This window comes from Callithrix jacchus, chromosome 4 (genome assembly GCF_049354715.1).
Source record: "Callithrix jacchus isolate 240 chromosome 4, calJac240_pri, whole genome shotgun sequence".
Lineage (NCBI taxonomy): Eukaryota > Metazoa > Chordata > Mammalia > Primates > Cebidae > Callithrix > Callithrix jacchus.
In genome coordinates, this window is record NC_133505.1 from 58,217,340 (window position 1) to 58,231,507 (window position 14,168).

Genomic DNA, 14,168 nt, shown 5'->3' on the forward strand with positions numbered 1-14,168 from the left:
TAATGCTTTTTTTGATTTAATTATTTTTGTACTATTCACACTGAATTCTGCATTTCCTATTCAGTAGATATTAGTTATGAAACATCTCCATCTTTCGTCAGACCTCTCCAGTTTCCTGTTTCAGACGCAATACACCTATGCCTTACTTTCATATATGGCCTATTTTTAAAAATTTCCTTTTCAAAAGAACAAATACAAAAATCCTGAAGGACTGAACTGATGCTATGTCTCCCTGCTTGCAGTGAATAAGATCTCTTGATCCATGACCTGATGAAAGTGCTATTTGTTCATTCTCTTTGATCTTTCTAAACTCCTATTACTTTGGATACCTTTATTTGAAGACATAATAATTACTTATGTCATTAAGACTTCTTTGTGTAATTTATCTTTCTTCTGCTAATTAGTAGAACATTGATATCCAAAATGATGAAATGTTTCCCTAGAGCTCCTTTACATGCTGGATGGCTCCCACTACTCTCAGATTCTTAGGAGAAAACATAGCTCCTCAAATGATGCTATGTAACCAAGAGAACATCACAGACTGGACAATGGTTGTTAATTCAGTTCCATTTATTACTAATCATTGTACTCACTGTGCTTTACTTTTCAGTGATGCTGATTTTTATTTCAAACTTCTACATACAACAGTTGATTTAGTTTTGTGCAGAAACCAATTGTTTTTTCAAAATAATGGCACTCATGTCTACATTTACCTCTCATGACAAAGCAACTATAGGTATCTGTCATGGCACATTTCACTGTTAAAAGGAAAAAAAGTACATAAACCATTGAGTCACCATAAGTGCCTTAAGATCCCAAGTTGGAATAAATAGTTGTTGACGTGAAAATAAGCATGGCACTTGCATTCTGGGGTAGGGACTTGGGAAGTCATTTGTTTTGCTACTTTTCTGGTGATGATTGTTTTGTGATACTTTTTCTTTCATTGTTAATTTCCTCTCCAACTTCTGGCTTTATCCATTAGTTGTTAAAAGTTAGTTTTCCCTGAGAACTTCTAAATAAAAATTGTGAGGTTCCAAGTAGTTCTGGAATGAATACTGCATATTTTTATGGCTACTTACCTACTGCCCACCAAACTTAATATTTTTAAACAGCTTTACTGAGGTGTAGTTGCTATAAAAAGAATTGCACATATTTAGTGTGTGCAAATTGATTAATTTGGGCGTATACAAATACCTATGATCCCATCACCTCCCAAAGGCTTTTTTCTTCAATTTAAAAAATAGGTAAACATTTAAACATTTTTGTTTTAGGATTTAAAATGGGAAGATTAGTTAGTGTTGCTTAAACTGCTATCTTGCTTGAATCTTTTTAGATATCTCTTTTAATAGAGGAGTGAAAAAAACCTAGCAGACACTGGGATAAGAAAAGTTCTTTTAATATTCAAAGATTTAAGACTAGGAAGGAGACTGGTTTGCTGAGAGAATGATTGTTGTCATGAATGACAAAACTTAAGTTCAGTGAGAAGGGGTTGATATCAGTCAACATGTCCCTATGTTTCCTTGTTTCAGAATCTTCTTTATAAGGTACTCAGTATTGCATTATCATAGCATATACCAACTGATGAGCTCATCTATATATGGCCATAAGACTTAATATTTCATCTCAAGAAATGTTTAAATGTTTAGAAAGGTCACATAGGAAGGAAGATACCCAAAGTAAAAGCATTAAATGTAATGGTAAATTATCAAACATCAGTGCTGAAGGTATGTGAACAGTGCTCTTTCCCTAGGTTCTGAACATACAGGATTCATCTGAGATGGCGTCAATGGTACTGACAACCCAATTCATGTTCTCTGCCTTCAGTGAAGTTATGTTGGCATACTGTCTCACTGTTACTTTGAGTAACTAGACATTTTAGAAAAAAAATTATACATATTATTTTTAATTTTTTGCCATATATTTTAAGCAAGGAGATAGGCTTTTTTATTGTATAAATTAATGATGGATATCTCCTTATTTGTACTATCTAGAGAGATGCTATTTATTGTCTTTGATGCCAGAGGGAAAAGGCATTATCTTGCCAGCTTAAAAATGCATCCTCAATTTACAGTTTCCTACATGAGGGGTGTGAAGCATGTATGTTGACTTAATTGGAATTTACAAATAATAAGAGATGACAGCTGTCAAGCACTAGTATTAATAAAAGAATAGCATTATTTAAGTTGGAATTGTAAATTAGCATTTTTCCGCTAGTAACAAAAACAACAAATAGCTTTTCTCTAGATAACAGCTATTGTATAACACAAAAATGTATATTTATGTACAAGTAGGAAACACAAAAATCCAGTTTTAGATGAAACTATGCATATACATTCACAATGTCTCTTGGGTTTAGAATGATACTGAAATGTCATGAAAGTTTTCACCTTTTTTCCCAAAGCAAGTGACATGAGGCATACATATAAATGATGAAAACAACACTGGAGCTAATTTTATTATCCAAATGTGGTCGCACTAAATAACAATCTTCTTTATTTTAAGATCATCCCTGTTTGGTTTTAGTAAAAACAAACTCTGATTGTTAATTCCATTAGTCGTGGGTTTAGAATAATGTAATAAAATAACAATCCTCCTAATTATCGTGTGACATATTTTATTTGAATTATAAAATAATTCAGCTGATTTGAGTCTTTTATCCAAAAGACTTAGATGTTTGAGTTTACTCACAACCAGACTTACTGTTAGAGTTAGACTTTTTTGGTCTCATCTGTGCTGCTAAGTAATGAAGTTGGGCTTCAGAAAGGAAACTATTGCAGTTCTAGACCACTCATAAATCAGAACACCCTAGAGTTATTAGTTTTGTTTGTTTTATTTTCTAAAGGTGAGTGGAATTATTTTCTTGTGTGTGTGTGTAAAATGATTGTTTACAGGGTCTTAACATACACACAAAAAATTACTTTTCCTATCTCAAGTACCATGAACTGTGTTAAAACTACTTTCAATGATCTCCATCAAGATACTTCCCTTGGCTATTGATCCAATCTAAAAGTAATGTGCACAGTGAAAGTTTACAAATGAGGGTACACAGTTTAAGTGCATGAAATCCAGCATGGTGAATATTACCTCCACTCTCTCCTGCAATAGTTGTCAAGAAAGTTTCACGATGAGATTTCTAGAAGTTAGTTGTTTTTTAAGGTGTTTCAATACAATGTAAAAGTAATTTTAATACTATTTAAGAATAATCTAATATTAATTATATTTTATGTTAGGCACTTTGTATATTTAAATATCATTAACCTTATAATACTACAAGGTATACTTAAATACTATATTTAATTCACAAATGAGGAAATTGATGCTAAATGACTTTAAATTATCTGATAGATTTATATAGTCAATACATGGCATAAACTAAATCTGAACCAAGGTATCAATAACTCCAAAGTTTAATTATCTGATTAGTATTTATTGCTATGTAATTGGACCTGAGGTAATATAGCCACTAAAGTTCTCAATTCTTAATAGTTGAAAACATCATTTTAAGAAGTATTTTTCTTAAAGTAAATCATGCAACATAATATAACCAAATCAATCATTAGGTTACTGAAAAACCAACTTTTATTGTACTACACAGTGGCCATCATGTCTCAAGAATCCAGATGGATATACTTTAATATTCTATCTCAGCAGTCAGTCTGGACAACTAGCCTGTAATCATTTAATCAAGGTCTTTAAATTGTCTTCCACAATAATATGACTCACCAGGAGCCTTACTTTTTAATAAGATCACAGTCCTTTCTTTATTTGTGATTTACTCTTGGGACAATAACCAACCACTCTCCTAACAATTTGGTAACTCCTTTGTCTCCAGTTGACATCAACCAAGATGTAATTCTCCAGAAAGACATTTTATCCTCTCAATTAATATTTACATTTTACCTGGTGGCAATAGGGACATAAAGAAAAATAAAACAAAGAGAAAGACAGGAATCTTCATGATTGAAGACTGTCAGCCAAATCAGCAGCTCTGCAATCTTTGAGTAAGAGAAAGGTAGAGAGCATATCTTTTTATTTTTATTTTTGTAAAGGAAAGTATTTTTTATTGCTATTTAGGTTTTGGGGTACATGTGCAGAACATGCAAGATAGTTGCATAGGTACACACGTGGCAGTGTGATTTGCTGCCTTCCTCCCCTTCACCCACATTTGGCATTTCTCCCCATGCTATCCCTCCCCAGGGCGATTGCTGAGTGCATCGCCCAATGCCACCGCGCTAAGATTGACAACTACATCCCTATCTTCTAGCATCCTGGCCCAAGGCTCTCAATTGCACTGTGTGTGTGTGTGTGTGTATTTGTGGTCTGTGGCAAGCCTGTGGCTCACCTGCCTGCCCAGGGTGTAGCACACTGTCCTAGCAGCTGCCCAGTTCCCCTGACCCTCTTGGAGACTGTAGGCCTAAAAAGGGGCTGGGCACCCCCCAACCAAGGATGGACCAAGACCCCCTCCAGAGCAAGGAGGCCCCCTCAGCCCTGTGTTTACAGCCAATGACATGTCTAAGAAGCATGTGGTCACTTTCATGTTCCTCCCTAGCCTGAGAACCCTGGGGGCAGTGCGAGCCTCCTCTTGCCTCTGTGGGTCACTTCCAGAGCGGTGGCCCATGGGAAGGATAGCGTGTGTGTCCTTGGGGCCTGGGGGACGTTACTCCTCACTCCCTCCCTCAGCCCTGCCCCTCTGAGACAATAAAACTGCCCTCTCTAAGCCCCCCCAAAAAAAACCTCTTGATTGTAAGCCATCAAGAAGACCGAGTCTCAAGTGGGAGCTGCCCGATTTTCCTTGCTCGGTATTAATTTTTTTTTTTCAATATTAGATTAGTATATTTGCTATCAATATTAACTCAAATGATTACACAAAATCTTAGGAAGTCAATGAAAATAGCAATCTCTTGATACATATTTTCAAAAATTTCCTATTACGTAATCTGTCCATTTGAATACAAATAAATCCTTGTAAAAGTATGGGAGAATTAAATTAAATACAGATAAACCTGTGAAGGGAAGAATTTTCTAATTTATCTGCTGGATAATTAGATAACCCCCCATGGCTGCCCCCCCATTCCCCCCAATAGACCCTAGTGTGTAGTGCTCCCCTCCCTGTGTCCATGTGTTTTCATTGTTCATCACCTGCTTATGAGTGAGAACATGCGGTATTTCATTTTCTGTTCTTGTGTCAATTTGCTGAGAATGATGTTCTCCAGATTAATCCATGTCCCTACAAAGGACACGAACTCATTGTTTTTGATTGCTGCATAATACTCCATGGTGTATATGTGCCACATTTTCCCAGTCCAGTCTATCATCGATGGGCAGTTGGGTTGGTTCCAGGTCTTTGCTTTGTAAACAGTGCTGCAATGAACATTTGTGTGCATGTGTCCTTGTAGTAGAAAGATTTATAGTCCTTTGAATATATACCCAGTAATGGGATTGCTGGGTCAAATGGAATTTCTATTTCTAGGTCCTTGAGGAATCGCCACACTGTCTTCCACAATGATTGAACTAATTTACACTCCCACCAGCAGCGTAAAAGGGTTCCTATTTCTCCACATCCTCTCCAGCATCTGTTGTCTCCATATTTTTTAATGATCGCCATTCTAACTGGCGTAAGATGGTATCTCAATGTAGTTTTGATTTCCATCTCTCTAATGACCAGTGGTGATGAGCATTTTTTCATATGTTTGTTGGCCTCATGTATGTCTTCTTTTGTAAAGTGTCTGTTCATATCCTTTGCCCATTTTTGAATGGGCTTGTTTATTTTTTCTTGTAAATCTGTTTTAGTTATTTGTAAATTCTGGATATCAGCCCTTTGTCAGATGGGTAAACTACAAAAAATTTTTCCCATTCTGTTGGTTGCCGATTCACTCTAATGACTGTTTCTTTTGCCTTGCAGAAGCTGTGGAGTTCGATTAGGTCCCATTTGTCTATTTTGGCTTTTGTTGCCAATGCTTTTGGTGTTTTGGTCATGAAGCCCTTGCCTACTCCTATGTCCTGAATGGTTTTGCCTAGATGTCCTTCTAGGGTTTTTATGGTGCCAGGTGTTATGTTTAAGTCTTTAATCCATCTGGAGTTAATTTTAGTGTAAGGTATCAGGAAGGGGCCCAGTTTATTGTTTCTGCACATGGCTAGCCAGTTTTCCCAACACCATTTATTAAACAGGGAATTCTTTCCCCATTGCTTGTTTTTGTCAGGTTTATCAAAGATTTTATGGTAGTAGATATGTTGTGTTGCCTCTGATGCCTCTGTTCTGTTCCATTGGTCTATATCTCTGTTTTGGTACCAGTACCATGCTGTTTTAATTACTGTAGCCTCGTAGTATAGTTTGAAGTCCAGTAGTGTGATGTCTCCTGCTGTGTTCTTTTTGCTTAGAATTGACTTGGCTATGCAGGCTCTCTTTTGGTTCCATATGAAGTTTAAGGTAGTTTTTTTCCAGTTCTGTGAAGAAGGTCATTGGTAGCTTGATGGGGATAGTGTTGAGTCTGTAAATTACTTTGGGCAGTATGGCCATTTTCAGGATATTGATTCTTCCTAACCATGAACATGGAATGTTTCTCCATCTGTTTGTGTCCTCTCTTATTTTGTTGAGCGGTGGTTTGTAGTTCTCCTTGAAGAGGTCCTTTACATTCCTTGTTAGTTGTATTCCTAGGTATTTTATTGTCTTTGTAGCAATTGTGAATGGCAGTTCATTCTTGATTTGTCTCTTTTTCAGTCTGTTATTGGTGTATAGGAATGCTTCTGATTTTTGCACATTGATTTTGTATCCTGAGAATTTGCTGAAGAGGCTTACCAGTTTCAGGAGTTTTTGGGCTCTCTCCATGCAGTGATGCAAATTTAGTCCCTGAGGTTTACCAAAAGTTAACACTTCTGTTTAGCAGTACTTGGATAGAAAGTGCTGGACATTTCTTTGCTTTAGTCTTGGGATATAAAGGATTATGATATCCACAGTATATAATTATGTTTTTATAACTAGTTGTCTGGGAAATGCATGCCACTGAGAATCTCCTATTGGAGGTCTGAAGAGTAGAAGCATGAGAATTAAATCTTTGATTTTGCTTTTGTTTTTCTCTTTTTAAAGTAGCTATGAATAAGACTACTCTTCTTGCTCAAACTGCAGGCTTCTCTTCTACCCTCACATCTTGTAGCAGTGCATAGATGGGAGATAGCAATGGTCAAACTAAAATAGATCACATTCTGGGAAGGCAGTGATTAAAGCCTGAGAGTTCAGTAAGTGATTGTATGTGTTGTTCAACATTTATGCTGTAAAATTTCTAGCCATAAATTTGACATGAGCAGAAACAGGTTAGCATTAATATGTTCCTTCATATTCTGGGTAAGATTTATATTTGTGGTCATCACCAACCACTCATAGTAACAATAGAATCATTAAAACCTTCCTTTACAGGCAGCATGATAATGCAATATCAGTAGTAATGGCAAAATCAGCAATAAAGAAAATGGCTAAAACTGCAGAGACAAAAAATATATATTGTTTCAGTAAAAATAGGTTCTGAAGAACCATGACCTTATGAGTAATAAAAACATTCAATTAGGAAAGGAAAAAGAGGGGGCAACGAGGTGGGGACCCATGTGATTAAGCTCGGATGGTCCCACCCCCACAAAAAAACAGTAACTGGAAACACTGATGGTTGAGAGTTTCACAGCAAGCACAGCTGAACCCGGGAAGGTCCAGCTCTGTGGGGGAGGGGCGTCTGCCAAAGGAAAACAAAGAAACAGAGACCCAATCTGAAAGTCAGCAATTACAAAGACGACAGGTGGATAAATTCACAAAGATGGGAAGAAACTAGTGCAAAAAGGCTGAAAACATCCGAAATCAGAATGCCTCTCTTCCTTCAGAGGATCGTAGCTCCTCATCAGTAAGGGAACAAGGCCTGATGGAGAATGAGTGTGATGAATTGTCAGAATCAGGCTTCGGAAGGTGGATAATAAGAAACTTCTGTGAGCTAAAAGAACATAGTCTAACCCAATGCAAAAAACTAAGAACCTTGAAAAAAGGTTTGACAAAATGCTAATGATAATAGACAACCTAGAGAGGAATATAAGTGAATTAATGAAGCTGAAAAACACAACACGAGAACTTCAGGAAGTATGCACAAGTTTTAACAGTTGAATTGATCAAGCAGAAGAAAGGATATCAGAGGTTGAAGACCAACTCAATGAAATAAAATGAGAAGACAAGATTAGAGAAAAAAGGATAAAAAGCAATGAGCAAAGTCTCCAAGAAATATGGGACTATGTGAAAAGACCTAATCTATGTTTGATAGGTATACCTGAGTGTGACGAAGACAATGAATCCAAGCTGGAAATTACTCTTCAGGATATTATTCCAGAAAACTTTCTCAACCTAGCAAGGCAGGACAATATTCAACTCCAGGTAATACAGAGAACACCACAAAGATATTCTGCAAGAAGAGCAACCACAGGCCACATAATCATCAGATTCACCAGGGTTGAAATGAAGGAGAAAATGCTAAGTGCAGCCAGAGAGACTCAGTGCAGATCTCTCAGCAGAAACCCTACAAGCCAGAAGAGAGTGGGGGCAAATATTCAACATCCTTAAAGAAAAGAACGTTCAACCCAGAATTTCATTTCCAGCCAAATTAAGCTTCACAAGCAAAGGAAAAATAAAATTTTTTTTGTGAACAAGCAAATACTTAGAGATTTCATCACCACTAGGCTTCTGAAAGAAGCACTACACATAGAAAGGAACAACCAGTATCAGCCTTCCCCAAAATATACCAAAAAGTAAAGAGCATCAACATAATGAAGAATTTACATCAACTAATGGGCAAAATGGCAGTATTAAACTCACATATATTATTATTAATCCTAAATTTAAGTCAACTAAATCCCCCAATCAAAAGACACAGACAGGCAAATTGGATAAAAAGCCAAAACCCATCAGTATGCTGCATCCAGACCCATCTCACATGCAAGGATACACAAAGACTTAAAACAAAGGGATGGAGGAAGATTTACCAATCAAATAGAGAGCAAAAATAAATAAATAAATAAAAAGCAGGAGTTGCATTCTCGCCTCAGACAAAATAGACTTTAAACAACAAAGATCAAAAGAGGCAAAGAAGGGTATTACATAACGGTAAAAGGATCAATGCAACAAGAAGAGCTAACGATCCTAAATACATATGCACCCAATACAGGAGCACCCAGATACATAAGACAAGTTCTTAATGACTCATAAAGAGACTTAGACTCCCATACAATAATATTGGGAGACCTTAACATCACACTGTCAATATTAGACAGATCAACGAGACAGAAAATTAACAGGGATATCGAGGACTTGAACTCAGACCCAGAACAAGTAAACTTAATAAACATTTATAGAACTCTCCATCCCAAATACACAAAACATACATTCTTATCAGTACCACATCACACCTATTCTAAAAGTGACTACATAATTAGAAGTAAATCACTCCTCAGTAATTGCATAGCATTTCACAGGTTTAAATGAAATATTGGTTGGCTGCTTGTTTGTTATTTTCCTCTCTTATTCCTTCATGTCTCCATTTTTAAGCACAATTATTGGCATAAAAGAGGTTTGCAATACCCATTTTTAGAATGCATTCTAGCCTGGGCAATAAAGCAACACTCCAGTTCTCTCTCCCTCCTTCTCTTCCTCTTTCTTTCTCTCTTTCATTCTTCTTTTCCTTTCTCTCTTTCTTTCTTTTTTCTCAAAAAAAAAAAAGCATTCCTGATTTTTTTTTTTAATAGTGGCAAGACCTGAAATTTGTGAGGAGTAGGCATTTGGGAGTAAAGGACATGAAGGAATGTTTCCAGGCTCTATGAAGAATCTTAACATGCACTGACTGAACAACAAACGACTGTGTAATAGACCTTTTCCATACTCATTCTTGTAGTATCTTGTTGTGTCTTGTAGTGCATAGATGGGAGAGCAATGGTCAAACTAAAGTAGATCACAATCTAGGAAGGTAGTGATTAATGCCTGAGAGTTCAATAATTGATTGAATGTGTTGTTCAACCTTTATGCTGCAAAATTCTTACCCACAAATTTGACATGAGCAGAAACAGATTATCATTAACATGTTCCTTCATATTCTGGATAAGACTTATATTTGTGATGATCACCAACCAGTCATTGTAACAGTAGAATCATTAAAACCTTTCTTCCAAGATACTATGTAATGTACCTCTTCCATACTTATTCTAAATCTTCCCTGTCCCATAATGATTCCTTACATGGACCCCAAAATTTTGTGTTGCATTTTCAAATTAAATTATGTGGGTAAACAGGCATTCTGTAAAAAATGTTTGTTATGGTGGTGCATGCCCAAAGATTAATTCTGCTACAATGCTATTTCTACACTTGACATATTTTCTCTTAAAATTAGGTACGAAGATTTACCATACAGGAAACAAGTATTTCCAAAAACAAAAATCAAACTGTGCATTATTACCTACAAAATTTTATCATCTTCTATTCTACTACCAACAGGCATACATTTTTGGCTAAATGAGTCTCAGATAAACACCTCCTTTTTAAAACCAATTCCAACCGTTTTAATCCCTAAACATCATTTTCTAGTTCCTCATATTCATGGCCTCACAATGAAATACACTGGTACTCATTTTCAGCTCTCTTTTTCCCTCAGTCAATAATCTAAAAAGAAGCAATGAAGATTTTTTGTACCTTTCCGAAGCTAGAAGAAGGTACTTTTTGGCTATGTTATCTAATTTACCTGATTTCCCTTTCAATATATGTATCTATACATAATAATACATGTATGTATATATCACACACACACACGTGCGCACACACACACACACATATGTATATAATTTGCAGCTAGCTCTGTTTCCCCTTGGTGGATTCCTTCTTTTTAGTATAATTTTTTTAGTTCTCTGGAAAGATGGAGATACGATGAAGGAATAGCAGAGGAGAATGGCTCCAGGGTGTATGTTCTTTTCCAGACTCTTCCACAGCTGTTTCATTGTTTTGTCACTTTTTGTTTCTAAATTGCATTAATGTGAAGTAAGGGTTTTGTAACCCAGTGATGTTTTGCTAGATGTGTTGTAAAGAATTTAACCCTGCTTAAAGAGAGATCTGGTCATTGCCATCTACTTCTGAGAGATAACTTCCAAGTTCTTGAGATGTCATACTTGATAAAGTGTCTCTGTATGCCTGAACATCTGGGGTCACACCAGATAGTCAAGCAATGTGATCTAGTGTGGGGATTTCAGGTCATGAAGTATCCATTTTAATTTCTGGACACTGTAGTAGTCTAACTACAGTGATACATCACGTGTATTGCCACACATTCCTGAAAAAGTAACATTGTCCCTGATTGCCCTGGAAAAGGACAACTGGAAGCTCTACTCTTGCAACTTCCCAGAGCTCTGCCTGCTTTATGTGTCTCTTTTGTTTCTTGACTTTAAATATATATGTAACTATGTTGAACCATAATCACCAGTATAATAACTTTCATTTAATTCATTTAGCCCTTCTAGTGAATTATCAAAACTGAGAGTTGTTTTGGAGACCCCTGGACTTGCAATTTGGGATCAAATGTGAAACTGGTATTAGAAGCTGCCCCCTAATTTTGCACCAGAATTGAGAAATATACCTTCTTCTACTCATTCTCCAGAGTACAGCTTAAACCTCATTTTTTCAGAAAATTATTTTCTGACTCCATAGGCTCTTATTATGCAGTGACTGAACAGTAAACAAACGTGTCATTCTTATGTTGAAGTACTAATTCTTAATGTGATTGTATTTGGAGATAGGATGTTTAAAGAGGTAATTCAAGTTAAATGAGCTCACAAGAGTGGGGCTCTAATCTAATAGAATCACATCCTCATCAGAAGAGGGATACTGGGGATGCATACCTCACATGTCCTTGTGAGGGCAAAGCAAGAAAAAAAGCCTTGCAAGCCAAGGAGAAAGGCTTCAGGAAAAGTTAAGCCTGCTATCATCTTGATCTCAAACTTTCAGGCTCCAGAATGTGACAGATAAACTTCTGCTGTTTAAGCCATCCAATCTGTGGTGTTTTTTTATGGCAGCTCTTACAGGGTAATACAGTTCTTCACATCGTATTTTCTTATTATGCCAGCAAATCACTTAAATGTTATATAGTACAATTGAAATTCAATAGTTAATTGCATAAGGTGTTTTAATTTCCTCCCCTTTCACACTCGAGTATCTTCTTGATGATATCAGTGATCCTGCTTGCTGCTCAATCGCCAACAATTTGTATAGTGAAACAGAATAGATCATAATGTTTGCATGAGTGAATGAGCTAAAAAATGAATGAATAAAAGATTGAAAGACTAATAAAATTACTGTAGTTTAATATTTACAGAATAATTACCACTTGAGAGACCTCTTCAGTTACCTATCCCCAATATTATTATAACTTTATACATGCTGAGCCTAAAGATTCATCCATCAGTGATCAACTTTTAGGTCTGACAATGAACAAGTCTCATCTCAGCCTAAATCATGACTGCACACCCACAAATGAACTTGGTTGGAGAAAACCACAAAAACATACTGTTCTCAGCACAAATTCACTGTCACTAGTTTCAGAGGAGTAGGGAGCATGGTTCTTAGTGCTGCCTGGCAATCCTGTCACATTTCCTGGATCCTTCACTCTTTTACTCTGTTAGTTAATTATTTCATGCTGTCTCCTTAATTCTAAAATCAACACAGCCTTTTCCTATTTTTTAAACCTTACTTGATGACATTTATACTTCACAAAAAAATTGGGGCAGTAAGTAGGGAACTTTATCAATTTTCATGACAATTGCCATTCCTCTATTTCAAAGGCATGAATTACTTCAGTTCTCTCCTATACTGCTCTGAGTGAATTCTCTGTGTCACTGTGATCCTATAGCTAAAGGCAACATCTCCACTTTTGCTTTAGGTGTGGCCTTCTTATGTAATCAATGATGTCACTCTAGCAACTCTCCTTTTCTTCTCATCATGAATTTTCTTTGCCAGTAAGTCTTTTTCATCACTTAAAAATGTTTAAAAATTTTCAGTGATAAATATTGGAACAACATTCTGTCTTGACCCCATCTGATCTTTAATTACTAACCATTTTCTTTATTCCATTTACTGATAAGCTCTCTAAAATAATGTTCTATATTTTCTCACCATTTTCCATCTTCTAATTCTCTCTTGAACCAGGTTTTTGCTTCTTCTCTGCTTTCACAATTGCTTTAAATCATGGTCTTCAAAGACTTTCACATGCTAAATTCATTGACTATTTATTTGACTTTATATTTCTTGGTTTATAGCAATAGTTGACGAACACTTTTAAGTCAGTTTCAGGATACCACACTGACCTGGTTGTCTCCTAATATTATGACCATTTCTCATTAGTCTCTTATACTGGCTCTTCATCTCAGCTGTCTTTAAATTTTGGAATACTCCAAAGCTTAATCCTAGAAATGTCACTAATACACATTCCCAATAAGATATTATCTCTTTCTATCTGATAATTTTAAATGTCATTTAAAAGTTGTTGATTCCATTTAAAAAAATCTCTAGCCTGACCTTTCTCTTGAACTTTATACAAGTATTCAACTCGTTGTTTGCTCTTTTCAATTAAATATCTAACATCATGTGGCCAAGCTGAGCCCTTGACAGATAGGGACATCCTTGCTAAACTTGTACCTCTCACAGTTTTCATCTCCCGTTTAATGGCACTCTATTTTATAACTACTCAAACAAAAACTTTAGCATCATTCATAGCATTCAAGGATGTAAGTCCTCATTGTTTGTCCCCAGCAACTCTTTTGGCTCTATCTTTAAAATGTATCAAGAATGTAATTACTTCTCACATACCCACTCTTGCCACTATGAAGAGAAAAGTATGCTAGGAGTGTCAGAATAATAGAAATTAAAAGAAGAAAATGTATTTTAATGAGTACTATTATGAATTACATATAAGAACCACTTTGAGAAATATATGAATTAAGATTGAAATTCCCATTTGCAGGACTGAATAACATAGACTATATCTTTATTTGTATTTCCATATTGTATTCGTTATTTATGAATGGCAAACTGAGAGCTAGTTTAATAATTTGTTTAAGATTACAAATTGAGTCAACAATAGGTACCTAGAATTAAAATCAGAAATGCATTCTTC

General features: G+C 35.9%; 1 protein-coding gene across 1 annotated transcript; it reads right to left on the reverse strand.

Moving 5' to 3' along the window:
- Positions 1-627: 627 nt before the first annotated feature.
- DEFB110 (defensin beta 110) lies at positions 628-3,958 on the reverse strand. The gene is made up of 2 exons (XM_078370889.1): positions 3,901-3,958; positions 628-758 (listed from the first exon to the last, which is right to left on the reverse strand). The coding sequence occupies exons 1-2, from the start codon at positions 3,956-3,958 to the stop codon at positions 628-630; spliced, it is 189 nt and encodes a 62-aa protein (XP_078227015.1).
- Between the last annotated feature and the right edge of the window lie 10,210 nt (positions 3,959-14,168).